At 51.6% G+C, this 27525-nt stretch overlaps 1 protein-coding gene across 6 annotated transcripts in view; it reads right to left on the reverse strand.

The window, feature by feature from the left end:
* Positions 1-2928: 2928 nt before the first annotated feature.
* Positions 2929-27525, reverse strand: part of JCAD (junctional cadherin 5 associated) — a 78516-nt gene continuing 53919 nt past the window's right edge. For 3 of the 6 annotated variants that reach the window (XM_061436241.1, XM_061436239.1, XM_061436240.1), the window contains 2 exons: positions 25583-25924; positions 2929-13589 (listed from right to left, as the gene is read on the reverse strand). In XM_061436241.1, the coding sequence (XP_061292225.1) occupies positions 9911-13589; positions 25583-25866 (3963 nt within the window). In that variant the 5' untranslated portion in view covers positions 25867-25924 and the 3' untranslated portion in view covers positions 2929-9910. The remainder of the gene's footprint in view (positions 13590-25582; positions 25925-27525) is intronic. The other 3 variants (XM_061436243.1, XM_061436242.1, XM_061436244.1) reach the window with 2 other exon arrangements.

Consider the following 27525-nt stretch of genomic DNA (forward strand, 5'->3'; position numbering starts at 1 on the left):
ATGACCCAGTCCTCCATCATGTACAGCCGCAGTTTTCAAATTATTTTACTCTTGGACTGTTCTGTCAGGGCGAAAGACCCTATGGACTTTCAATTTCACCAAACAATAGTTATTTCATCTTAGAGTTGGAAGAAACCAGCTAATATAGTTCAATCCCTTTCCCCCACTTAGGCAATGTTTCCAAGTGGGTAGCAGAGGTGGCCATGGTCACAGAGAGTTTAGGCAGAGCTTAAAGCCAATTCCTGGCCCAAGTGCTTCATTCTACAGCATTAATTTGGTCAAGGGACTTCTTTTCCAGTTATATTCTAATATGTGCATTGAATTACCAACTGGCAGGGAATAGCTCTTCATTTTAAGGCCTGCATCTTGACATGATCTGAAATTTCAGACAAGGGAGAGGGCCCTGGAACTCTTGAGCTTTGAGCTCCACACACATGGAGCCAGGAAAGGATGAGGGCAAGTCTGCAAAAGCTGATGGGAAAGAGGTAAAGAGGACCTTTTTTTTTTTTTATATATATACAACTCGGAAACCACCAGGTAGCGTGGTGGTAAAGAAACTGCCTGCCTAGCAGGAGACACGAGAGACACAAGCTCAGTCCCCGGGTCAGGAAGATCCCCTGGAGGAGGAAATGGCAGCCCACGCCAGTACTCTTGCCTGGGAAATCCCACGGACAGAGGAGCCTGGCGGGCTACAGTCCCTGGGGTCACAGAGTTGGACACGACTGAGCAACTAACACACAACCCGAAGGCGCCCTGTCCCTCCCGCCACTGCCCATGAACCTGAGACTGTTTTGGGAGCCTGTGAATTAGACCCCATCAACGTTTCCCAGAGGCTGAATTACAGTCTTTACCACTCCTCCCCACCTTTTATTTAAAAAAAAAAAAAAAAAGACGTGCAGGCTGGGGACCATTCTATCTTTCATGTTATTTTATCATCTCCTCCTTCTTGGCTTGAGGGGTCCCTGAGAGGACAAACCCACACTCCTGGAAAAGGACCTCCCACCAGGCAGACTCTTAAAGGTCACTTGGAATCAGTCTCTTAAATCCTGTCCTGAGTAGCAACCCTCCTCCCACAAACAGATGTGCAGAATCAGGAGTTCAAAACAAAACAGAAAGAAAATGCAGAAGTCCCCTAGGCCTGCAACAGCTTCGGCTTAAGAAACACACTTGCATCCTTCACTCCATCTCTGTGCTCAGGTGGACCTAGCAGAACAATGACCATCCAAAGACTGATGACACTGCGTCCAGGTCTCTGAGCCCAGATATTTAAAGGGATTCTGCAGTGCTGGCCCGTTTCCAGGGGATGCTAACCTGACATTTAACTGTGTATCATTTAGTCATTTTAAACAAAACAAAAGACGCACAAGTGTAATCTTGGAAGGTCACGGATGAGATGATGGGTTCACCTTATCTTCCATCAGCCCTTTCTGCTCAGAGCTGGGAAGTAGTTGTGTCAACTGAGAATCAAATTCATCTTTTCCCCAGAAACCCACAACCAAGGTGCTATCAGAGAAAGTCATTTTGCTGTTGCAAAAAGCAGTCATTTGAGTCTAAGCTCAACAGGGTCATTTGGGTTTAGACATTTGGACTTCTGTGAACAACGGACAGCCCTTCACAAACCGTCACGTGAAACAGACAAGGATCTACTTAGAATTTCCACAGGAATCAAACCTCAACCTACAACTCTCAGAAGGAAATCAGGATCTCATAGTACATACATTTTTAAGGGATGTTTAAAAAAAAGGGACCCAAATAGTTATGTACAAACATGGAAAAGGATTCTAAAGATGCAGTCAGGGATGGTGCATCCTTCACAGGGAGTTTTCTGTAGTTTGCAGAAACTGAAGGTTCAAAACAATAATAAAGATGTTTGGTTTTCAATGGCCCAGGAATTTTCTTCAAAGAAAGGTAATTAGAGCTATATTGCCAATATTTTCCCCCTTCTTTTGCAAAACAAGAGATACAAATACATTTCAAATGTGATTCCTCACATTTTCTAAGTCCAAATAGTCAAAGTTAAAACTTTTAATCTTATAAGCCCCCAAATATTAAACATCAACAGTAAATCATATGAATGAGAAAAAGAATGACAAATACAAAATATGAGTACTTCCTTTCCAGCCACAAATGATAAGAGAGCTGTGCATGTATGAGAAATAGAAATAATAAAAGAATAATTAGCAAAAGTTCAAAACCTCTGGAAAAGCTACTTTATAGGATTAGAAATCGTTATTTACCTCAGAAAATGCAAGTTTAAAAGTCACATTTTCAGTTACCTCTCCTCCCAAAAACTTATGTACAGGCTAGAATCTAGAAATTAAGGTTAAAGGGATAAATACTGATAATTTCCCCTAAATTTTTAGAATAGTTTCAGAGTGATATGATACAAGGATTTAGAAGAAAACAGAGTATCATATTCTGGTTTGTGATTTCTTCCCTTTAGGATCCTTCTCTTTCTCTCGAGGAATAAGCTCTGATTGACCTCTTTTGATTAAAAGATGTTTTAGATGGAATCAAAGACTGTAAGGGGAAAGTCAGAACTGGTAATATGTATGCACACACATGACACACACAAGTATGTATGTGTCTGTGTGTGTGTACATACATGACACATGCATGCGTCTATATGCATGTTTATGTACACACAATGACACATGTATATACGTGTATGTGTATATACATACACCCTCTCTCATCTGCACCTAAGAGGGATGTACACCCCGTCACGAGGACCCCCAGGTGGCTGCTCCCAGTGGTACCAGATGACTCCAGTGATTTTCCCGGCAGAGGCCTGGCCCGTCATCCCCATGGGTTGTGAGAAGCAAAGCTTCTAATATCACACGAACTAAAATCTGGAAAGGAGTGACCATGAGAAACAGGGAAGAAGCAAAGCTGCAAAGTGGATTTGAAAAGACTTCTCAGAACTGCTTAGATTCTGTGTTGTTTATTACTGTCCAAATACATGAAGTTCTGATGAAATAAAATCATATGGTACAGATAAAAACAGGCCATGAGAGCCCAGAGTTGTTTTAGGGCCAAATGGCAGACCACTCAACAGTTCACATTTTAGGAATTCAAAATGCTTAGAAATTGATAAGGTGATTTCTGAAAGAGAGAGAGAAGGAAAAAAGACGAAAAGGAGGGAGGGAGGGAGGAGACAGAAACCATTGAGGAAATGTTAGTTCACGAGAAAGCCTGACTTAGAAAGAAGTGACAAACGCATTAAAAAAATGCATAAACTTTGTGCAGATTAATGCAATAGTAAACGGCAGAATACATAGGCCTCATAATACTTCTGTAACGGCGTACATATAATGTCTCTAGCACTTTTGGAAAATATGCAGACGCTAATTAAAGATCATTCTAGATAAAAATACACATTTCTTTAAAGGGACGGTGGGGGTGAGGGGAGGGGGGATCTGGTCTCAGGGCACATCCCTGCAGACGAACAAAGATGAAACTATGGTGTTTTTTTGGTAATTCTAGTGAATATGGCAGCAAAAATTTGTTGTAAGGATGTTGGCTGGTTTTAAGAGGGTTATTTTCAAATATAACCTTATAGCTGCATTTGTTAAAAAAAAAAAAAAAACTTTGTGAAAAGTTAATTTTATTAACCCTGAAAAATGTCTCTATTGACATCTCTTTCTAAGATAAACTAAGAGTAGCAAGAGTTGTGAATGGGTGAGGGGTTTATGCTTTAAAGCAAATGTGAACCCTCTCTGGGTTCCTCTCACACAAAGGGATACAGACTCTTAAATACAATAAACTTCCTTAAAAATCTGCCACCTAACAATTGTTTACATCATAGAAAAATAGCATTTTTTGGTAAAAAGAAATATAGTTACTTTGTTAAAATGGTCTATTTTACCAGCAATTATTTCTCATATAAAGAATTTCTAGACATCCATACAGGAAATAAAAATAGATAATACTGAGTGCAAAGCAGACGATGGCATGTTTGCAAAAGATCAGAGCGTCTCATTGCCGATAAATAATACTCTTATCCATCATGGTACAAGGTTTCATCTTTTGGAAACTTGCAAGCTACCGCTTTCATCTGCTGATGGCAAGTTACTTAATAGGTAAAGTGACTTCAGCAGCAGAAGGCCAAATTGATGAGAAATGGATCATACATACGTGTTCACATTTCCCGGAAACTCAAAGTGCTAAAACACTAGCAATGGCCTATGTTCCCCAAACTCCCGAAAGTGAGCGTGAACAGCAGGCCACAGGGATGCGAAGGGGGATTTATGACATTCTTGGTCCTTTCAACATCACTCATTAAACCACCTACATTTGAGTTTTCACATATAGCCAGATTAACACCAAATGCTCCATCAGCTGGGCTAAATCCATCATTAAGGAGGGTCCTTGTGACTCTTTTCTAAACATAGGTATTAACCCTTCGTGCTATAAAAACAGATGCTTTCAACAGACTACTGCTTTATTTCCACAGAGTGACTCTGTGGAGTCGACGTGTGTCCTGGCCACGGGGAAGGATGGCCCAGTGAGGTTCCTCCCAGGTGGCGGGGCTGAGGCCAGCTTGGGGGGTCACCCGTCAGCAAAAGACGCGGCCCCACACTCCAGTGGCGTGCCATCACACCCTCTCCACCCTGCTTGGGTCATAGGAATCTGCAAAAAAAAGGAAACAAAAGAAAATGAGTAGTATATTCCACTGGTCTGCTTTCTATTTAATCCTCAGGCCAGAAATAAATGTGTAGGGATCAAGGCCCACCGACCGTATTTTTTATCTAGGAGTAAACGGCTACCATCTAAAGGCTGTTTTGAAGGAACGGGTATGACCCATGCCTAATCATAGATGGGAAATGGGGGCAGCTTAGTATTTTGACCGTACCTTCCTGTTGTTCACAGGGAACATAATTCACTTTAACTGCAACTCTTGTAAAGCAGTAGCGACGCTCTCAGCTGACGCTAAGCAGGATATTGTGTGCATGTACGTTAACGGCAACTCTAAGGAAAGCTTGCCGTGGGACCAGTGATGTCCCAGGGTGGGGCTGAAACCCTGAGAACTGGGCCTGGTGATGGCAGGCCTCCTATCTCTGACCCCACAGCCAGCATGCAGGCCCCAGGCTGCAGGCTCACCCGCCAGCCTTCCACACACAGCAGTGTGTGTGAGTCTGAGTTGCCATGCTGATCCACTCTACAGCTACACACACGGGGCCCAAGTGGCCCCGGTTTCCAAAAAGGGACACCATACAATAGAACAACGGTCCTAGATCATCACTTGGGCTGTGGCTGGGCCCTCGGGCATCACAGATCTCTGGGGTCCAGGCAAATCTGAGGCTCACACGTGTACCTCCTATGGTCAGAATCTCCTCCCATGGCAGTTCAAAGGGCTCCTAAGTTCTTAAGAGCAAATACGTAAGAAGTCTGGAAGGACAGTACAATTTAACAGGTATTAAAACTATCACAGAGCCATCTCTTCCTCAACCCATCTGGACGACAGTGCATTCTGAAGGCCATGCAGAGTCCCACTTCTCTGGCAGCAAGATATCTTGCTGTGTCCTCTGCACATCTTGACAATGGAGGAGGAAATGGCAACCCACTCCAGTATTCTTGCCTGGAGTACCCCCTGGACAGAGGAGCCTGGAGGGTTACCATCCATGGGCTCACAAAGAGTCAGACACGACTGAGGGACTTTGGGCTTCCCTGGTAGCTCAGCTGGTAAAGAATCCACCTGCAATGCAGGAGAACCCGGTTCGATTCCTGGGTCAGGAAGATCCCCTGGAGAAGGGATAGGTTACCCACTCCAATATTCTTGAGCTTCCTTGGTGGCTCAGATGGTAAAGAATCTGCCTGCAATGCAGGAGACCTAGCTTAGATTCCTGGGTTGGGACAATCCCCTGGAGGAGGGCATGACAACCCACTCCAGTATTCTGGCCTGGAGAATCCCCTGGACAGAGGAGCCTGGCGGGTTATAGTCCACGGGGTCGCAAAGACACGACTGAACGACTAACACACCACACACCTTCTTGACTCCTTGGGATGTACTTATGATGAGACACCACAACTGCGACAACTAAGACAGCGTTTGTCGCACTTGGGACAGGCTCCACTTTTTGGAAGGGGTCTGCTGCTCCTCAAACAGCACCAAGTGCCCGTCTCATTGAAAGCAGGCAGAGATCCCATGAACAAGCTGCCTTCTGCGGGTCTACACTTAACACCCACCGTGACAACATGGGTCTTAGTAGCTGAGCCCCTCTCTGAGCTCAGCTGGCCTCATTCAGTGCTGATTCTGGGGGACCCCCATGAGCGAAGATGAGATGGAGGTGGGTGGTCATGAACGGATGAAAGGGCGCGCTGGCGGCAAGGAGAGGCCTCAAGGGGCTGAGCCTCCAGGGACATAGAGCCCGGCCCTCAGCAGCCCACCTGAGGGCAGGTATGTGGAGACTGCCCTATAGGACATGCCTGCAGCCCGACCCCAACTGCTGAAGCTGAGGACCCAGTGACAGAACCACAGAGAGAAATCAGTATGACCAAGGACTCCTTCTTTAGACCATGGAGGGTCGGGTTCAATAAAAATACAATGTGAGCCGCAGCATGGTAAAGTTTTTAGTAGCCATGTTAGGGCAAACAAAAGGAAGCAGGTGAAAATAGTTTCAATGGTGCATATCATGTCACCAAATATATCCAAAATGTTATCATTTCAACAGGTAACCAAAAAAAATTATTGGGACATCTTAGATTTTTTTTTTTTTTTGGTGATGTCTTTGAACTCTGGCATGCGTATCACACATTTACAGGCCATCTCAATTGGGACGAGCCATGTTTCAAGTGCTCAGGAGCCACATGTGACCAGGGGCCACCACACTGGCCGGCAGAGGTGCCAGAGTACAGGGAAGTCATGCCCCTCCTGGTTCCTGTGGGCACTGTGTCGGGGGGAAGACAGATCACTAAGGCCCACCCTGGTGGGTATTTTGCATATGAACACCCTCGAAGGCTACCACCTGTGAGGATGTGCTGACGCCCAGCCTTCTAATGGCATCATGAGGCTCCCCTCAAGCTTGCCCTGGTTATCCCCACCCCAGGCCCGAAGAGGACAAGCTGTCCCCACTCTCCTCCTGAACGTGTACCAGGAGAGCAGCCAGCGGAGGTGGACGGGACCAGACCAGCAGGCTCAGACACTGATGCGCCGGATTAGGCTTCTGACATAATCCATCCAGCGGAGATGGGAATGCTGTGACCTGAATTAGTTTTGAGCTGCTGATTTCTTAGCCAGAGCTCCCCCGACCGAAAACCACTAAAACAATGTTAGCTGAAATGACTGTCTTTAAGCTAAAGGCAAGTCTTTATGATATGATGGGTACATAACACAGATAATAAAGTTCTAGAAGGATGTGTGTGTGTGTGGGGGCGATTTACAGATATATGAGGTATGATATTGTTTGAAAATTCCAGAACAAAATTTGAATTTACGTGGGCTGTGAGTCTGGGGCAGTGAAGCGGGTCCCACACCCTGAGGTGACGGAGGCAGGGGCTGGGCGAGGATGGAGATGATGACTTTTGTGTTTAAATTGATAAAAATACATCAAAAGGAGAGTCCAAAAGCTTATGAGCAACAAGGCTTTCCTACCTCGATTAAGGCCTCTTGGAAGGACTGGCTTTGCACAGTGAGACCTGGTGACCAGCATGTGGAAGGCTGAAGGGGGTACATGAGTGGCTGCACACATGAGCAGTCGCCCTTTTAGGTCTCGCTATGTGGCCACTTCAGGAAGCTGTCCCCACAAGGAGCTCTCTGCCTTGAGATTTTTGGTCATCTTATTGTGTATTAAACAGCAAATGCACCAAACGGAATGGCAAAAAAGTAATTAAAAATTTCTAATGGTTGGAAACTACAGCTACAGGATAGATAATATTAAGTCACAGGTGAGGGTGTCTGAATGGCTGGTTAAAACGGAAACTGACGTTATCTGGGGGATTTCAGACACCCATCTGACCCCATTCACATGCCAGATGCTCAGGCTGAGAATTGAGGGAGAGCTGAATGAAACTAGAAATTTTATAACACATTCCCCAAAATACGTGGCCATGGATGGAGGCATAGAAATCTCTACAAAATGATGTTTTTCTTATAACAGGATGCATCTTCCTTTAAAATTCTTCTAATTTTCAGGAGGACGAACACTCTCAGCCTGATTTACTTTACAGATAAGAAACTCACTTTAAAAGCTTGCGGCACAGGGGACATATGTACATCTATGGCTGATTCACGTTGATAGTCTGACAGAAAACAACACAATCCTGTAAAGTAATTATCCTTCAATTAAAAGAAAAAGCCTATGATGGCTTTCGAACAGCCAGGGGGTCTATTTTTGGTGGGGGTCGGGGGAGGTCTCCTGCTGCAGCCTCACAACGGCTCACAGGTGGGCCATGGAGCTCTTTCCACGGAACGGCCGAGGCTCCACACCCCTGCTGTTCTCTCCCACAGCAAAGACCAACGTGGTCACTCAGATGACCCAGGAGGGCCCTGACAGACGGCTTCCGTCGATCCTGGATTCTATGAGAGGGTGGGAGCATTAAGGATTCCTCTGCATTTGGGAGAAAACTTAAAAAATGTGAAGATTTTTTTTTTTAATTGAACAAAAATTTCGGGATTCTTCCAGCTGAAACAAGTGATCTTTTCCATCTCCTTATAAACCTGATTTCAAAACAGAAAGCAGAGCGGCAGGGGTGGGGAGGACCAACCCGGTCAGGGCAGCTAGGCAGATAGAAGGGCTTGGCTGCCAGGACGGGCTGGGGTAGGGGCAGCGCCAGACCACTGAGGACAGGGCACCCTTGCCCCTCCCGGAAAAAGGCCCCTTCCAGTCGGTAGTTCAAGATGGACGCCTCCCCTCCTTGAACCACGTATAGGGAATATAACTGGTAATATCGTTGATAACCCCCAGGCCTGGACCAGAAATTCCCAGGGCTCTCTCGCCTGCTCTTGTCAGAGCTGGGAGAGAGAACTGGTGTTTGGGGGCACAATGTCCCCGCTGTGAGAACCTGCCCCGTGGTCTATACAACGAAGAAGACTGGAGAGACCTGGGAAGATGAGAACACGTGGGGCTTCAGGTCTGCAGGAGGCTGTTGCCAGAACCGGCTCCCCTGGGCCAAGTGATCAGAGCTGAGGGGCTGGAAGAAACAGGGTGGGCCCATGGGCTTCGAGGGGCGTGTGGGCTGGTGCTGAGAAAGTGCAAACTGCTAATTCTGTCTAAACCTCTCAAGTCTTTCATGAATGGTGTGGTGGCGAAAAGAGATAACAATGGAGGACAAAGGATTCGCTAAGAATCCCAGGGCAGGAAGTTTATTGAATCACTCGGGTATGTCTTTTCTCATTAGGCTAACCAAGCAATGCAGGTTATCCGCTTCCTGCTTCATTCGCTTCAGTCGTGTCCGACTCTTTGCAACCCCATGGACTGCAACCTCCAGGCTCCTCTGTCCATGGGATTCTCCAGGCAAGAATACTGGTGTGGGTTATCATGTCCTCCTCCAGAGGATCTTCCTGACTCAGGATCAAACTCACACCTCTCGTGTCTCCTGCATTTGCAGGCGGGTTCTTTACCACTAGAGCCACCTGGGAAGTCCGAGGGTTATCTGGGGGAATGTCTATTATCTGGGGAGAGAACAGAATACAAACGCCCTAGTCTCCTAGGAGACCGATCAAGGTGCCTACACCCTGGCTGGCATAGCTTACTGATGTACCTCTTCAGAGTTAGGGGTCCCATGGGTGTTTATATAGGTAATTTTATCTAGTCACTTACATAGACAATATCTATGAAGACTGGATCATTTAAAATGCCAGGTCTTACTATTAAGAGAAGCTTCCGGATAATTCTTGGGTAGAATAAAGACTCTTTGAGCACCATAATTCACAGAGTCGATCTCATCTTTTCTGAATCTTCAGGTTTCATCATCTACCCACTAGGCATTTAGATGTTCTCTGGACGTCAAATGCAACCTGAACGCCCGCCCCTCTGCCTGACTCCTCACCTGGGCACCAGAAGTCCCGGCCGCCGTTCTCCCTTCGTGCTGCTGGATGCCCATCTGCTTCCAGCGACAGAGCACCTTGAGGGTCGGAGAGCTTGTGCCCGGCACTGGGAGCCACCAGGCCTCCCAGCCACGCCCCGGGGCCCCTCTCGGCCTTGGGCTCCTCCGCGGAGTCCGCGGCCCGGGAAGTCAGGAGCCTCATCCGAGACACAGAGCTCACCTCCTTCATCCTCGTCAGGCGGTCTGGGTCCGCCTTCCTGGGCGGGGAGACCAGCTTCTCCTGTAAACTTTCGATCACTCTGGAAGTGTTTCGGAGCTTCTTTTCTGAGAATGCCAAGTTTGGGGTCCTTTCTATAAAGTGGAACAAGGTGGACCTGAAGGGTGCCTTTGTCTCCACGTCCTTGGGAAGGAAAGGCTGGGACTCCAGGGGGCTGGGCGGAGTTTCGGGGGCCTTGGTGGGGACGGCCCCGTCCACATCCGCGGGCTCAGAGGCCCGGGGAACCTGCCGGGTGCTGTCCCTCTCACCTACGAACAGAGGGCTCTTGGTCCAGCCGCACTTCCTCCTGCCATAGAAGGCATCCGCGGGTGCGGTGGACTCATTGGGCTGGGCCAAGCTGGCCGCTGCCTCCTGTCTGGGGGACTCGGGTCTGAGGGCACTTCCATCCGGCTCGGGGTGCCGTCTCTGCCCTGCCCTCTGGGCGCCTGGCAGCAGGGATTCCACAGCCACCTCGATGCCGAGGATCCTGGCGGCCCTGGCTTCGAGGGACTCATTTGGGGGTATTTCTATTGCATTGGCATCACCCGGAGACCCCGCTAGCTGGCTGGTACTGTGCTCCTGCACCAGCGTCAGCCCCACAGACCTCAAGTCTGGTGCAGACAGGCCTCGGGATTTGCCGGCAAGAGAGAGGGGCGCCCTTGTGCTCCCCTGCTCCCCACCGCCCGCCCTCGGAGGGCCGGCTGCACTCAGCTCCACAGCTCCGCGACTGCCTGGGAGCTCCTGGCTGGGCAGGGGCTCCCTCTGTTCTGCTGGATCGGGTGGGGGCTCGGGTTTTGCATCATTCAACCCAGAAGATAGTGCTCGTTTCACAGGCCTTGGGCTGACTGCCAGCTGGGCCACCCTGTTCTCAACCTCTCGGTCCCCGTCTTCAGCAATCCAGCTCCCGGGGGGCGACAACCACACGGAACCTCTGCCTTCTGCCTGCCAGGGCCTGGGGGACCGAGGCCTCCCCTCCTCGCTCCAGCTCTCGGACTTGCTCTTGACTCTGCCCGGCCTGGTCCTGGGGTCCTCGGGCACTATGTCCTTCAGGAGGCCTGGCAGCTGGGGTGCCGGGCGGGCACAGCTCCCCCAGGGCAGCTCTGTGTCACTGTCCTCACTGCCACTACCATCACTGCTGCTGCCACTACTTCCTTCCTCCTCCTGAAGCTCCTTGTTGAAACTCTCTAACTGGCTGATCAAGTCCCAGGGGCGGCGGCTTACTGGCTTCAGGAGGAACTGCCCGAACAGCTGTCTACTATTGCAGGGGCCTGTGGTCTCCCCCTTGATCACCTCGCCCCTGGACACGGGGCTGGCTCGGCGGCCAGGGCCATCAGAGCCCTGCTGACCCAGGCTGGCCCTTGGCACGGGGCCCTGGTTCCGGGGCCAGGAAGACCCAGAGAAGGCGCTGTTGCTGGATGGGCTGAGGGACCCTTGACTTTTCGGGGAATGAGCCCCGGGCCTCTGGTTCGGGTCACTGGATGCCAACGCCATGTGCATCTGAACCTCGAAGGGTGCGGGGTCCAAACACCTTGGAGGCAGCACGGGGTCGGGGGAGCCCCCTGGCCTCTCCCCTGGGAGGGGCTGCAGGCTCTGAGGTTCGTGAGCGAAGCTGGTTTGTGTTTGCTGGTCTCGGAAGTGGTGCCCAGGCCATGGGCCAGGCCACGCGAGCGCGCGGTGCTTTGCAGGGCTGGGAAATCTGAGGTCGTCTGCTTGCCGGCCCCGTCCCGGGCCCCCTGGGTCTGGTCTTGGCAGCTCTGTCCTCGTGGCCATGCTGCCCGTGAGCGCCTGGAGCTCCAGGTCGGTGGAGGACAAGCTGAGCACACTCTGCTCCTGTAACGCCGCGCTCTGCTTCAGGTCATTGTTGTTCGTGTCCGTACCTGGCAGCTGGGACTCCGATTTCACCGGGATGGAAACCAAACAAAAGATCGTCTCGCTCGTTTTTTTCTTTGAGCTTCTCTTGGGCTGCAGCCCTGCCTCGAACTTTCTGAGCTGGGTCTGCATCTCGCATGAACTCTCGCCCTGGGGGCTCGGGGAGGACACCAGGCTTTCTGGATATTCCTGTGGGCTGCCGCTCACATCAGGCTGCTTTCTCTGTGTGACAATGCAGGGGTCTCTTTGGTCAGGAGAGCTGCCGTTTTCTCCATTCCTGGGGGGCTGGCCCCACAGCCACGAGGGGCTGGGATCAGCAGGGGCAGGACCCCTCTCCTTCCCTGATGGGCCCCACACGGCCCCCTCCTGCTGCAGGCTTCTTGGGTCAGGGGCAGGGACCGCACCATCCAGCTTCACATCTTCCCAGAATCCATGGGGTCGGGGTAGTTTAATGTGTCGTATCCGTGGGTCGTCGAAGGGAATTATCAGGATGGAGCCGTCGTAAGCCGTGGTGTGGTGGGGCTGTGGGGGGACACCAACAGGAGAGCATGGGCTGGCCCCCCACTCACTCCCAGCTCCCCGGGAGCCAGAAAGAGGCTGACCGCCAGCAGCAGGCCTCTCCATTGGATGCTGCGGTACACAGCGGCCTCTGCCCTCATGCCTGGACACCGCCTCCTCGGGGCAGGGGTGTGCGGCGGGCTGCGGTGGTGACTTGTACGAGGGTGGGGGCACGTACACTGGGGGCTCCAGGCCGGGGTCAGGCCCGTAGAGGTCCTGCCTGGCACTGTTCGTCCTGGCTGAGTGGGCAGCACCCGGGTCCAGCTGCCGGCTGTCTGTGTAGCTGCCATTTTCTGCTCCGGCCTTGGAGCGTGGCTGGGAGCCATAAGACGGGGGCTTGAGGGGTCTCCCAAACCTGGGCTGGGGCAAGGGGGCCGAGGTGCCAGCCTTCTTGGGGTTCCTGGTGGATTCCAAATTGGAAGCACAATTTGGAGGCTGAAGTGGCACTTTAGGGACACCTGGTAAATGGCCATCGCTCAAAGGGATGGGGACCTCCATGCAACTCAGGCTCTCAGGGGAAAGGACTCGAGGCAGTGATTGGGACTTCCCTTTGCTCTGGGAGGTCAGCCCATGCTCCCCAAGCATGAACGGGTACAGGTCCTGAAACAACTTCTCGCCAACACCGTCTGACATCTGCCTGCCTAGTCTCGGGGGCTGGTTCCAGCTTCTAACGCTGACGTCCTGCCATCTGGCGGGACCCGCCATTCCCAATTCGTCTTCCCAAACAGCCTTCTTCATCACGTGCTCAGACCTTCCTCCAACTTCCCAGGGACCCTCCCTCGGATGCGCGGGCAGGCTGGGGACCGGGCCTCGGCCCCCTGGGTCCTCCCGGGCCTCCTGCTCTCTTCTCCTCCAGTAGGCGTGGCTGCGGCCGGTCAGGGGCTGCGAGGACCACGCGAGCACCGGCTGATGGTAGAACCTGCGAGACAGAGGGCCACAGGTTACACCTGGAGGAAGCCCACGGGAGCAGCGCGCACCTCTCTGCCTATGGGACGGTGTTCTGAGTCAAACTTAGATCAGAAGCTTTGAAAGACATATTTCCAACCACGGTACTCATTCACTTGAAAGAAACCATGGCCCAGGAATTACAGCTGGAAGGCAGCCACATGTTTTGCCATCACGGACTTAAGAGTGGCAGCGACATGCTGCCCACAAGAGCATTAGGACTAGACTTGTACCTGAGTGGCACCTGAAATGCCCAAGAGACATGGGTGAGCCCAGAGCAGGGCTTCGCAAGTGTGATCCTGGGCCTCTGGGGTCTACCACCCCCGGCTCAGAACGGAAGACCTTGTTTTCTGGGAGCAAGTCTGGGTACCTGCTTCCAGCAGGTGCAGGAATCCCACCCCTGATGCTGACTCTGAGGCCTGGGGGGACTCTGTAAAGGGCGCTTCTAACAGGTCCCGGGTACTGTGGCTACTGCTGATCCCAGCGACCCCTGAGGACATCACAGCCGGCAGGCATCAAGCACCACTGCACAGCCATCCGGGGACCCCGCCCCTTCCAACGCCTAGGCAGTACCCCGGCTCTGACCTGTCAGAGTCTCAGGGGCAGGTGGAGAGGCAGGTGGGACCCCAGCTCTTCCCAGCGTGTGACTGGGACGGCCCCTTGGCTCTAGCAGAGCAGAGTTCCCACACCACTGTGATGGTGGGAGCCACCCAGGGGGCTCATTAACTACACACATTACCAAGTCCCTGCCCCCAAAGTTCTGATTCAGTAGGTCTGGGTTAGGGTCTGGGTGTTTCCCTGGTGGCTCAGATGGTAAAGAATCCGCCTGCCACGCGGGAGACCCGGGTTTGATCGCTGGGTCGGGAAGGTCCCCTAGAGGAGGAAATGGCAACCCACTCCAGCATTCTTGCCTGGAGAATTCCAAGGACAGTAGAGCCTGGTGGGCTACAGTTTATGGGGTCGCAAAGAGTTGGACACGACTGAGAGGCTAACACGTCTATTTTAAGCAAGCTGTCGGGGGCATCTTTTCTTCAGGGCGATGGGGGAAACACCGCTCGGACTGACTTTTGAGACTGACAGAGGAAGTGGGGTCTTGCTCGTGGGCAGAGCTCTCTGCCAGGCAAGGAAGGGCAGCACCGGCAACAGCCGAGGATTGCCGACCCCAGGCTGCCGCCCACCGCCTGACTGTGCATTGAAATTTCCTTGTGAGTCATTAAATAATACTACGACCCAGGTCCCTCCCACCCCAGATGGGGGATTTAATCTGTCTAGACTGGAGCCTGGTACCTCCTTGAATGACTCTAACACACACCCTGAGTTGAGAATCACCCTTGTAATGGAGCCGAAGAAACAGCCTGAAGAACCCTGGCACACTGTGCAGAAATGTTAAGCTGCTGACCACAGGGAGCAGAGACTAGGCTGTAACCCAGAAAACCCACTGGGCAGAGGGAAGCCTGGGGCACTCCATGAGCTCGATTGGCTACGGGCTAATCCAGAAAGGGTTCAACTTTTCTTGAAACCAGAAAAGGTTTCAAGCAGCTAACAGTGCTACTTGCTTTTCACATTATAGAAGAAATATGCATTCTGTCATTTTCTGCCACCTATCAATGCATAAAGCAATTATCCTTCCGTTAAAAATAAGTAAATAAATAAAAATAAAAGTAATATGTAATTTATTGCTGAAAATTTGGAAAAATACAGGAAAGAGTAGAAATCAAAAGTCACTGGCAGTCCTTCTACCCAGAGGTACTCACTGTGATTCACAGCTTCTAGTGTTTGTGTGACGACGTGGGCTTTTCAAACGGCCTTAGTGTCACTCTACTGGGATCTGGCTTTACGTGAATGTTTCCCAACAACTGTGTCACAAATGCCAGCTGACGCTCACACAGCGGTGACAGCCCTCCAGATCCTCACTAAGTGCCCTCCTAACTCCTCCAAGCTCCGCCAGCACCCCTCTGAGGTAGGAGGAAATAGGCGCAGAGAGGTTCAACGACTCTCTCAAGTCACACAGCTTGTAGGTGGTGGGAGAAGAGTTCAAACCCAACGAAGGTGACCATAAAGCCCATCAGCCACAGCGTTCTACTTCTACCAGCATAATGACAGATTCCTCAGCTGCACAGTTTCAGTGGGAGAACAGTCTCTCATGAGTCATGCTTTATTTAACCGTCACCCTGCTGTTGGACATCCGTGCTCTTGTTGTTCAGTTGCTAAGTCGTGTCCGACTCTTTTGCAACCCTAAGGACTGTAGCCCACCAGGCTCCTCTGTCCATGGGACTTCCCAGGCAGGAATACTAGTGTGGGTTGCCGTTTCCTTCTCCTGGGAATCTTCCTGGACCAGAGTTCAAACCCACGCCTCCTGCATTGGGAGGTGGATTCTTTTTTTACCACTGAGCCACCAGGAAGACGTGGATATCTGTGTCGCTTAGTTCTAAAACACTTAGGAGAAATGCTATTCGCCATCACTAATCGTGTCTCAGCCTCTGAAGAATCAATCCTGAGAGAAGGCATCAGCAGGTCAGGGGATCAGGTTCTCCCTGCTGTGCGATCTGCCCGCAGGTTGGAGCAGAGCTGGTCCTGCTGGACTGTGCCCGCATCTGATCATCAGGGCTCATTTGTTTCTGCACTAGAGAAATGAAAGCAATCTCCCATTGGTCTCCATTTGCATTTCTGTGATTACTAGTGAGGATTACTGTTTTATGCACTTAGGTGCCATTAGACCACACTTTGTGGTTTGGAATGATTTCTATGCCACAGTCCACTTTCCAGTTGACAGGATGGTACAGAAAACAGGGAGGATGCCCACCCCCTGCAGCCACAGAAGGTGACGGCCTGGGGACAAGGCACTGTGGGCTATGGGCTGAAGGTGGGACTCCCACCCCAACCCCTGCAACACACAGGCAGAAAGAAGGGCTGTTCTACAGGAGCTAGATGGTAAACAAATGGTAAAAAGTTATTATTATTAATGACAGTATTAAAATACTGTCATTTTTATTTTGGAATTCATTTCTTTGCCTTAAAAAGTGAAGGCAGCTTCTCACATCCTGCATCCCACCCCCTGCCCCCCAGTAACTTCAGCAGCCACTTAGTAAAGCTGAGTCATGGATTGAAAAAGCAGAAAATGCCTGAAATGGATTGGAGGTAAAGCGTTTGCCAGAACCGCCTAACTGCTTCTGCATTTACTGCACACACACAGCGCAAGCTGTCTTAACCCTGCCCACAGCTGAAGGTCAAGTTCTTTGTTGCCTTTGTCGTCATCACAGGGTGTTTGGGGGCATTTAGGTTTTGAGGACTGACAGAGCCTTCCTCAGGTTGGGTTCTATGAGGACTGGTCCCTGTGGAAGCTGCCTCACTGGCCTCCGCGTGCATCGCCCCCACCCTCACCCTCAGCTGAGCCAGCACAGGGCATCCAGAGCTCAGAAGCTAATGTTCCTGTCCTTAGGGACACCCTCTGGCTGCCTGTCCCGAGTCTGATACTGACAGTGAACCATAGTGCATCTACTGGTTTCAGGGTCTTAGACTCTGTGCCAAGTCCAAGGGCAAGACTCAAAAGTGAGGCTTCATAAGATGCTACAATCATTGCAAAGCTAATTAAGAGAGTAAAACAAACCACCCGGAGTGTGTGGTCGATGCCCAGAGTGGGAATCTCCTTTCTCGCCTGGTCTATAGCTGACGGTGAGTGGGCTTCACCCTCCACACCTACTGACTGGCTCCTTTCAGACCCCTGAACGTTTGCGGCCCCTGGCTTCACGGAAGAGACCTTGCTGTCTGGCTTTTGCTCACTTGGTCAACAGACATTCCAGTTTCCCTGTAAATGCATGATCTGTTAAATACCAAGAGGGGCTGAAATCCCAAGGTGCGGTCTTCCCACGTTTGGGCCACGAGCACAACTGGAGACTAACAAAGGACGACAGAAACAGGACAAGCACGCAAACAGGCTGCAGCTACCTGCACCAGGAAGGGGGTCAGTTTCCTTCCTGCTGAAAATTGCGACATCACCTTAACTTCATCCAAGCTGCCATGTGTAATTAATCAAGATGGCCAAGCATTCTGGGCTAAACTTTTTTTTTCCATTTGCACCATACACCAAAATCCCAGTTTAAGGAAAACACAGGGCCACTTGGAGAACTTTAAATAACCTATTTTAACAAGTATACATGACACAGAAAACTATAAAGTGATTAGTTCACCAACATCTGGAGTGCACCTAGTTTGTTAGTCATTCAGTCATATCCGACTCTTTTTTGACCCTGTGAACTGTAGCCTGCCAGGTTCCTCTGTCCATGGGATTCTCCAGGCAAGAATACTGGAGCGGGTTGCTATGCCCTCCTCCAGGGCATCTTCCCCACCCAAGGATTGAACCTGGGTCTCTTGCATTGCAGGCAGATTCTTTACAGTCTGAGCCACCAGGGAAGCCCCAAATTTACATTCACAAACATTAACAATGGGACATTCCACAAAAACATGCTGAACACATTCAAACAGGGTGGGAAAAAGATAAGGAAGCCAAGTGGAGTGTGTGAGCCCAAATAAACAGTGTCAGTGAGGTCAGGGAGACAAGCAGGGTCTTTGTGCAGAATTCCTGGGAGAAGAGGTCAGAGAGAAGACAGAAGCTACACTTGCGAGCAGCTCCCTGATCTATCAGCAGTGTCATGTTGATGACAAAACCACTGATACAGGGTGTTTAGAAAACCTCTGAAACAGGAACATGCGGCAAACAACATGTCTACTGGAAAAAAGGCAAATCTATTTGCTGAAGGTATAAAAGCTGGTGATGAAAAACATGAGACCTGTCTGTTCACATGACATTTGCCATGGCAACAGAAAATCCCACCATCCTTTTAGAAAGGAAAGCCTACTTAGAAGGGCAGCAACGCCATGACTTTTAACCATGGTTCCACCCATGGCAGGACTATCCCTTCCATGGTCCCTAGACCATGGAATTGACACAGCACAGGCAGTGTCACCCGGGCACGACACAGCACAGCTGGGTGCCCGCTGCCCCATGGGTCAGGGGAGACACCCTCCTTCCTCCACCAACAAAATCCTGAAGTGGGTCCCCAGGGGGCCTCTGGAGTCTCGTCTTCCCTGTAAAGATCAGGGTGGAGGGAGAAGGCCCCACTGAAGAGGTTTCCGGTCCAGTGACTTCTTCCCATCAGCAGGGCCGCCAATCTAGCAGCTGCCAGCACCACCCATCATCACCTTGAAACAGGGCCACGTCCTTCAGAAGCCACACCCTCCTCCAGGTGGGTGGAGTCTGAGCATAAATGTAGCACGTCTCACTTAAAGAAACCCCCACCCCTTAAAGGAGAAGCTCTCTACTTCTGGATTGGCAGGGGCACTAGGGCATCTCTTTCGAGTGACTCGGAGTTATCAGTCCAGTGTTAGGTGTTTCTGGGGTGGGGTCAGCCATCTCATGCTACAGAACTTGCTTTTAACACTCTCTGGCTTGGAAGCCTGAAACTTTACTTTTCAGCCAATTGTGGTATATTCAACATATTACAACTGGGTGAGTGGCCCTCTGACTCAGAGTAATAGACTAATTTTGGAAAAGGGAGCTATAAGGTCAAGAGGAGATCATGACAGAGGTTAAGAGGATAGCACAAATTAAAATCCATCAGAAAGGATAAAGCTGGTCTGGGAACATATTGCATGAAGATCACTATGCAGCCAAGTTCAATTTGAACAAGAATTGCTAGTTGCACTGGCATAGATATAACTAGGAGACACACAGCTGCTGGGCCACATGACTAGCAAACCGTTAGGCCTGCTTTTCACAGCGTCCTGATGCAGTGAAAAGTGAAAGTGAAAGTCGCTCAGTCCTGTCTGACTCTTTGCCACTGCATGGACTGTAGCCCACCAGGCTCCTCTGTCCATGGAATTCTCCAGGCCAGAATACTGGAGTGGGTAGCCGTTCCCTTCTCCAGGGGATCTCCCCAACCCAGGGATCGAACCCAGGTCTCCTGCAATGCAGGCGGATTCTTACCATCTGAGCCTTGAGGGAAGCCGCTATGTCATGCTAAGTAAGTGCAAATGATTCCAGCTGAGATCAAGGAGCAGGGAGACTATTTCAGGAGGTTACTGTTTGATTGTCTTTTTTTAAATACACACACTGAACAATGGAAATAGGAAGCATTATGAATGACTGGACTGATGAATGATGCTAACTTTAGCATATGGGGGCTGGGGGTAGGGTAGCAAGACAGTCTAGAGCACTCACTGCACAGGTGACCAAGCAGATCCACCCGGGAAACCTGCCTACTGACACTGGAGACGGAAGGCTCTGAGTCTGGGTCCCCCATGTGGGGGTCTGAATAACCGAGCCTGAGTCCAGTTCTACAGAGATGGGTTCAGAATGGGCAGCCTCCTGGGGAGGTGATGGTGCCAGGGGCCAGCCTGCTCTGCTGCACAACCATGAAATCAGACGTTGCTGGAAGTGGACACAGATTCCTCCTGTGAGGGCCGGCGGCTTTCCACATCATCGCTGGGGTAGGACTTCAAGAGCCTTTTGATGCTTTGAGGTTTGGCAACCCACTCCAGTGTTCTTGCCTGGAGAATCCCAAGGACGGGGGAGCCTGGTGGGCTGCCGTCCATGGGGTCGCACAGAGTCGGACACAACTGAAGCGACTTAGCAGCAGCAGCAGCAGCAGCAGCAAAGACCTAAGTCAGAGGCCCTGCCCCAGGAGGGAGGGGTGTTTGGGGTCATTACCTGCTTTTTATAAATCACTGCCCAGAGCTGTAGTTCTGGGATCCATGAGAGCCCCCCTCCCCTCCCAGATGTGGAGCCCACCCCCCATCCCCAGTGACTGGGCAGCTGCCCCCACACTTACTCCAGGTGATCTGGCGCCTTCTGATGGGTTTCCAGGCTTCAGGGAGAAAGGGCTCAAAACAGAGAAGAGTGGGATGAGAAGATGGTGCCTGTGGTCAGGCTACCAGGAAACTTGCAGCCAGTCCCCAGAGAGTGCTGCCCACCGGCAACAGGGCTGTGAACCACAGGGCAGCTGCCCAGGGCCGAGGGGACCACCCACGATGATGCCACCAGAGAGCAGGGTGGCCAACCTGCCAGGAGTGTGTGTGCATCTTGACGAGGGGGACCTGGCTTTGTCACCAGTATCCTCAGCAACACGCTTCACCCCCTCTGGCCTCAGACTCCTCGTTGCTATCGAGTGGGTGTTCCTAACGTCTTCCTCCTCAAGTGTGTTGCGAGAGATTCATGAGATAATACATGTTACATGATTGGCAGAGAGTCTAATATACTAATCCCTTGTTTTCAGCTATTAGTACTATCTGAACCCAATTAATATCAATTCTCAGTGGAGTAGGATCCATTTCAAAGCTCTTGCCTCACATCGTCCAAGGAAGAGGGTGAGGGCCACACAGGAAAGAGAGAAAGAGTGAGTGTTTGTCTTTGCGCAGGCTTATTTTAGACTGAGATTGTCCCCTCCTCAGCTGTGATCAATGGGCCTTCACAATACCAGGAAGCCACGATGTCCTGACTGTCATAACAAGACCCTGCCCCTCCGGCCGGTCTCTAAGGGAGGATCCATAACCATGATGTCCAGTCATCCAGTGTTTAGTTTATTCAAACAAAGCAGGAAGAGCAAGCTGGGACCCAGTAAACCAGTAAGTAAGGCAGATTACTCCAGGAGTTTCCTATTTTCTCTGTAATAAGTATATATCCTTATGGATACGGGCTTCCCATATCCATATGGGAAAAGAATCTGCCTGCAATACAGGAGACCTGGTTTTGATTCATGGATTGGGAAGGTCCCCTGGAGAAGGGAATGGCTACCCACTCCAGTATTCCTTACTAGAGAATTCCATGGACAGAGGATCCTGGCGAGCTACAGTCCATGGCGTTGCAAAGAGTTGGACACAGCTGAGCGACTAACGCACTTATGGATATATATGGGCGTTTCTTAGCTTGTTAATTAAACTAGTTCTCTAGTTAAAGAAGAAACTCATCACCAACAAGTCTCCTCTTGGTGGTAACGTGGCTCTTAGACAAATGGAGCTCCAGGCTGCACTTCTGTCTTCCCACTAATTCTGGAAGCGCCCCACCCTCCCATCACTGTTTTCTCTGAAGTCTTCCTGGTAATTTTGAAACACCCGTTCACACTGTTCTTCCTGAAATCTCATGTTCAAACATTCCAACCTGCTTCTTCTTGGGAAAACACGGTGACAGAAGGGCAACACGGGAATGTGTGCAGAGAGGACCAGCGTCCAGGCTTCTGGAAGCTTACACTGCCGACGAACAAGAACAAAGTGCCCCAGGAGAAGAGTTTACAACATGGCAGTGGAGAAACAGAAGGTCCGAATCCTCACGTGTGCGGCTGAGACACCAGCTCACACAACTCTTACTTTGCTCGGTGAAGAGGTCAAATTAACAAGGCCTAACACTTAGGAAATGAAGCAAGGAGATGAAACAAGACCAGTGATGTTTGTGGAAGTGTCATTCTGTACAGAGAAAGAGATACATGGAACCAGATGTTAAACTCGAGACATCCCTTTTTAGGAAAGCCATTATAAGCAAGATGGGATTTGAGAGAAGCTTAAAAAGCCTCCAAAAAGGAACTGTTTACTGAGTCCAGTAGCACCACCTAAAACGATGTTCACTGAGCAGATGGAAGCCTCCCCAGACCCCACATCAGAGACCCTCCCAGACTGCGGAGTCTCTAATCAGTCACGACTGTGCTGATGACAGCAGATAATTACAAGCGAGTCTCACGGTTAACTAGCACAAACTTCAGCCGGGATTTCTGGGGTAAGCAGAGAACAGCGTATTATGCTACAAGGTTCAGATTCAAACCTCTGCTACGTTACGTTATTTTACAGCTTCCTTCAATTATAACATTTGAAAGGGAACACAGTAAGGAAACAGAATGCCTGATAACAGTGCTTTACAAGTTTCACAGGAGCAAGCTGCTATGTGTCCCCGCTTTTATTTTCCTTAAGCATTTTCCTGATACAACCAGCTCATACGTGAGAAACTCTAAGGCGATGGTACTTATCAGTCTTATCATCCTCCTCCCTCAGGAATCCTGAAGTTCCAGCCACGCCCCAGACGACAGCGATGGTACCCCCACCCGTGTGGCCTGGCATCACTGCCCAGCTCTGGTCTGGGAGCACAGATGTGGTCCTTGTGCAGCTCCCTAGACAGGAAGGGGCGCGGCCGTGCTGGGGAGCTGATCCCCCACCTGCGAGCAGCGGGAGAGGATGAGGAAGTGAGGGTGGTCCAGCCCGGGGACGGCCCCGCCAGCGAGGGTGCGGCCAGGTCCACTGTCTCTGGAGCCAAAGCCTGGCTTCCCTCCACGGAAGCACTGAGCGAGTGGCCCTTACAGAGTCACTGACATTCCCTGGGCTCCGCGCTCTTGGCTATAATGACATTGCTAACGTGCCTGCCTCTCTGCCAGCCTGCCAGAATAAAATAAAACAGCCCAGTCCCCTTCTGGCCCCTGTGGCCTTCCAAGCCACCGCCGGGAGGTCCACGGGGTGCTGAGGGACACAGTGCAGGACCTCACGAGAAACCGCAGGTGGGGAGTCCTCATGATGCCTTCAGGTCACCCTGATGCCCAGGAGTTGGGTAGCACCTCCTGGGCCCCATCGCCTGACCCCTCCCCGACCAGACCCAGAGGCCAGGCCAGTGGGGTCACTGTGAGGACCAGTGACTGAAGGCTGGGATGTGGCCAAGCACCACTGATCCATCCAGATTCAGAATTCCCAGGAGCCAGAGAATTTGGCTTCACAGGTTGAAGCCGTAACTATTTATTTCCTATTTATTTATTTCCCCTCAGAGCACATTTCTCCTGAAAGGGAAAAATAACTCTCCTTCTGCCTACCTTTCCGTTTGCCTCTTGTTTCCAGCTCTCTAATGGCCACTGAAAAAGAAAATGTCTTTTCATTTCAACCCAGGAAGCCAAGCAGCAGGTTTCTGAGGTGCTGGGCGTTGGCATGGGTCTTTGCCAACATGTGTGCACTGTCTCTCTTTACCCTACATGACAACCTTCAACCCCAAAGCTCAACACCTCCCAAGTTAACCAGCCGACCTCAGAACTGGGAGGGAATGGTCAGATCTGTCAGAACTCTATGGACCGACAAAGCCGTGCCAGCGACGCTCTCAAACCAGCTGAGCCCCTCATTCAAGACAGGAGGAAAGGCACCCGAGGGTTGGACAGAGGCTGGGCTATAGGGCCTTGCAGTGCTCAGGCCCCATGATTACAGGGGCCTGGGGAGTCCTGGGCAGGCTGTGGATGGGGCGGGGGTCTCACTGCCCTCAGAGAATCCTAAAGGGGATTCTGTTTCCCCCACCACCCAGGACCCAACCCTGGTCTCTGATTCAGCCCTTCCGGACTGAGAGGACCCCACATATGGCACATTCATGGGGATAACATGACCACCATCTTTTCACCTCATTAGAAACTGAGCCTTCGGCTCCTCGATGGCTGTCATGAGGCCGGAAGGATGAACTAAATCTCGGGGCTTATCCTGAGCACCCCGTGTGTGCAACACTGGAGTGAGCTCTGTGGGACACATGGGGCAGGGGGGTAGGGTGCAACCCCGGCGCCCCGAAATCCAGGGTGGGAGGTACAGGTACACTCTGCAGAGAACCAGAAGCCCAGGAGGCAGAGTAACACCCAGCATTTGTGTGGTAGAAGCGAAGGCTGTCCTGACCCTCGGCCCATGCACCCACAAGCCCCCTCTTCCAAAGTCCATGGTGGGCAGGCTTTTCAGGGACTATGGCTGCCAAGACCAGGGCCCAAGGCAACAGTAGACACAACTGCAAGTTCTGAAGGACACGGTTAAACAGAAGCAGCTTCGAGTCCTTCTCCATCCCTCCTGAACCTGCCCCATCGCTGACAATACTAGCCCTCCCTGAAGAGGTGGGTCTGGGTAGTAATGCAAACCTGTGTCTGCTCCATGGGGCATGAAGAGGCGCCCTCCCCTTGGGGAGTACTCCATGACCAAGGGGTTGACTGCTCTGACTTGGAAAAGCAAGACCCCTCCCCTTTTTGCCTGAAGTCTGTCAACCAACAAGAAAGATTCTCCCTGTGGACAGACAGGTGACTTGAAACCATAAGAGGCCATTCATCCCCTTTGGACTTGACTCACTGTCCTGTTTGCGTGTTGGTTTGTTGCCTTAAACACAGGCCTCTGCTTCCACTTGTAGACAGAGGCCACCCTCCTAAGCCTAGTGTCCACGTAGCATTAAAGACAAACACAGCTTTAGGAAGCGATGACAAACGTTCCTCCAGGTTAAAACTGCTGGCTGCGGGCTGCAGGGTTTGTAGTGAGCTGCCCAGATTCCCTCCTATTTACCTCCGTCCCCATCCCCCGGCCAGTCCACCCTCTTTTTCAGTTGTAAAAAAACACCCACAGATGCAGCTGTATTGAGGTGAGATGCTCACCTCAGGGCCCATGAGTGTTGGGAAAAGGCGGGTTAGAGGCCAGTGGAATGACATGAATATGAGAGAAGAGAGGATTTGCTTTTGCCCAAGTGGAGGGGAGCACAGGCATCTCGCAATGCTGTAATGTACAAGATATTGGAACGCATCTGTATTTCAGGTACGTACAGGTGTTTCAACTCTGTCAGGTATTGGAACATGTCAACAAGGAGCCTGGATGTGCTTGGAGTGTGTGCCTGACACGAACTGGCCTTTCTAGAGTTTTTAAATGATTCCTGGCTGAGGAGACAGGATGAGACTATGAGGGAATAAGGAGGCTGAGGATTAAAATGCTGCGTTGGCAGGAGAGAATCCGCTCACTCGTCACTGTGTGCTGAAGGCTTCACACACCCGACCCTGCACTGGGTGCCACAGAGCATCCCAGATGCTCCAGGGAAGATGCAGCCTTGCCACTCAGTTCCCCTCCCTCCCAGGCCCTGGCCACACAGAGGCAGTGGCCAGGATGCACGCATACACCTGCTACCAGACCCCCGGGCCAAGGAAGCTGGCGGGTCCTGGTGGAGCTTACCCGGCCTCAGAAATCCTGGCAGCGGCAGCAGTGCTGGGGCGCTCCCTGTGGCCCCGTGGCCCGAGGCGGCGGCTCTCAGGGTCACTCAGGAGGCCCGTCCCCAGAGAGGCCTTGCCCCGGGGGAGGGCGGCGGGGCCATCATCGCAACCGTTCAGCAGGCCGGGGCCCGCAGGCACCGTGGTCCTCGCAGGTTGGCGCCGCTCGCCATCATCCTCGTGCGGGGCTGGCAGCTTCCTTGACAGCTTGTAGCCGTGGGAAATCAGCAGGTCTTCAACACTGTACATAGTGCTCTGGCCGCATCAAAGCACCACCGCTGGGACCGTCGTGGTGGCAGGGCCCACGCTGTGGGGATAAGGAGAGTGTCTTGTGAGCTGTGGACAATGCCCTCAGGGCTCCTGTACCTCCTCCCTCCCAGACCCTGACCATATGGCACCCTGGTCATGGTGCCTGCAGAGAAAGAGAAGAGGAGGGGGCTTCTTCATCTCACTCAGACAGAGGGTGGAGGCAGGAGGGCTGCCTTCCCGTGGTTGGGTGAGATGGTCCCTTCTGGACCAGAGAGGGAGCATTTGATCTTGGATTCCACAGAGCCAGGATGGGGCACTGACTCTGGGGACCCCTCCCCAGATGGCCACCACTTGCAGGAGAGTCCAGAACAGCATTTAAGCCACGGAATGACGACCAGTGTCCCCCACCCCAGACCTCTAAAGACAACACACACAGGAGAAAGGTAAAAATAAAGAGACTCGGAAGCCGCAATTACTATTCCACGCTGCTAAAAAGAGAAACCCCCAGCGGCCAGCTCCATCTTATTATCTTCCCTGCTTTCATCTCGCAGACACACCTTTTGCTCCAAAAGGGCAAGGCAAGATCTTTAATCAACCCAGGGTTATGATGCACTTCGGAGGAAGCAATCTGGGTGGGTAATGAGCCACCGAAAATAGATCTTAAGTCTTTCAGCTCATAATGAGAAATGCTAACCAAGCCTACACAGCCCGTGCCCTACACAATTCCAAACTTCTTCCCATACCGAACTCTGAAGAATCAGATTTCTCTCCAGTTTATCTTGGGGAGACAGTCTGCATCTCTGAGCCCAGGGTGTCCACATCCGAGTCCTGCCAGGGTGCATGAATTCAACAGCAGCAACGATTCAAAAACACTCGGTCCTAAGACAATGGTGCCAGCCAAGAATGAAAGTGAACAGGGAACCTACATGAAAGCGCCTGTGTGCGCAGAGGTGGGGCTGCTGCGTTTATTTTCACAAGGGAGCATCTCCTCTCCCAAGACCTCCTGTTGCTAACGGGGTGGTAGGCAGTTTGGTCAGTCCTGCCGCTGCCTCCCCTGGGGCCACGAGGCGGGCCTGGGTGAGCAGCACAGGAGAGGCGGGCCTGGAAGAACACGGCTGCTCCAGCCCCTCTTGGCTGCTGGACGGAAATAGCAACTATCAGCAGTGGCAGCCCCTGCAAACAATAGCCAGGAAATGCCTGCCCCCGCATGCAGGTGAAAGGGGGGCCCCTGTGCTTCCTGCCAGTGGGGCCTCTCCCCGGGGCTCATCACAGGATCCTGCTGACTGTGCCGGTCCTCGGCACACACTGGGCTCCAGCAGCAGCCAAGTTGCTGCCGGCATGGAGAGGGCAGGAAGGATCAGGCTCTGGAAGCCTGTGGTTCTCCATCAGGTCCCCACGTTATGGAAAATCCACACGCTCCTGCAAGGACTGTAGTAGGAGAAGTATCTCCGCAGCACCTCGGCTAGTCCCAGTGCTGCGCTCCAGCTCCACGTATTCTAGGGGCTGGCACAAGACAGACAGAGAAATGGCAGGACCAGAGGGGCGAGCATTTGTTCTGAGTCCACTGTTCTGATCCCCAGGCTGGGCCTGCAGAGGACAGGGACCCCATCACAAACCCAGGATGTGTTTGTGGAAACATCGAGACATCTGCGGGAACAT

The sequence above is a fragment of the Bos javanicus genome, chromosome 13 (genome assembly GCF_032452875.1).
Source record: "Bos javanicus breed banteng chromosome 13, ARS-OSU_banteng_1.0, whole genome shotgun sequence".
NCBI classification, from domain to species: Eukaryota; Metazoa; Chordata; class Mammalia; order Artiodactyla; family Bovidae; genus Bos; species Bos javanicus.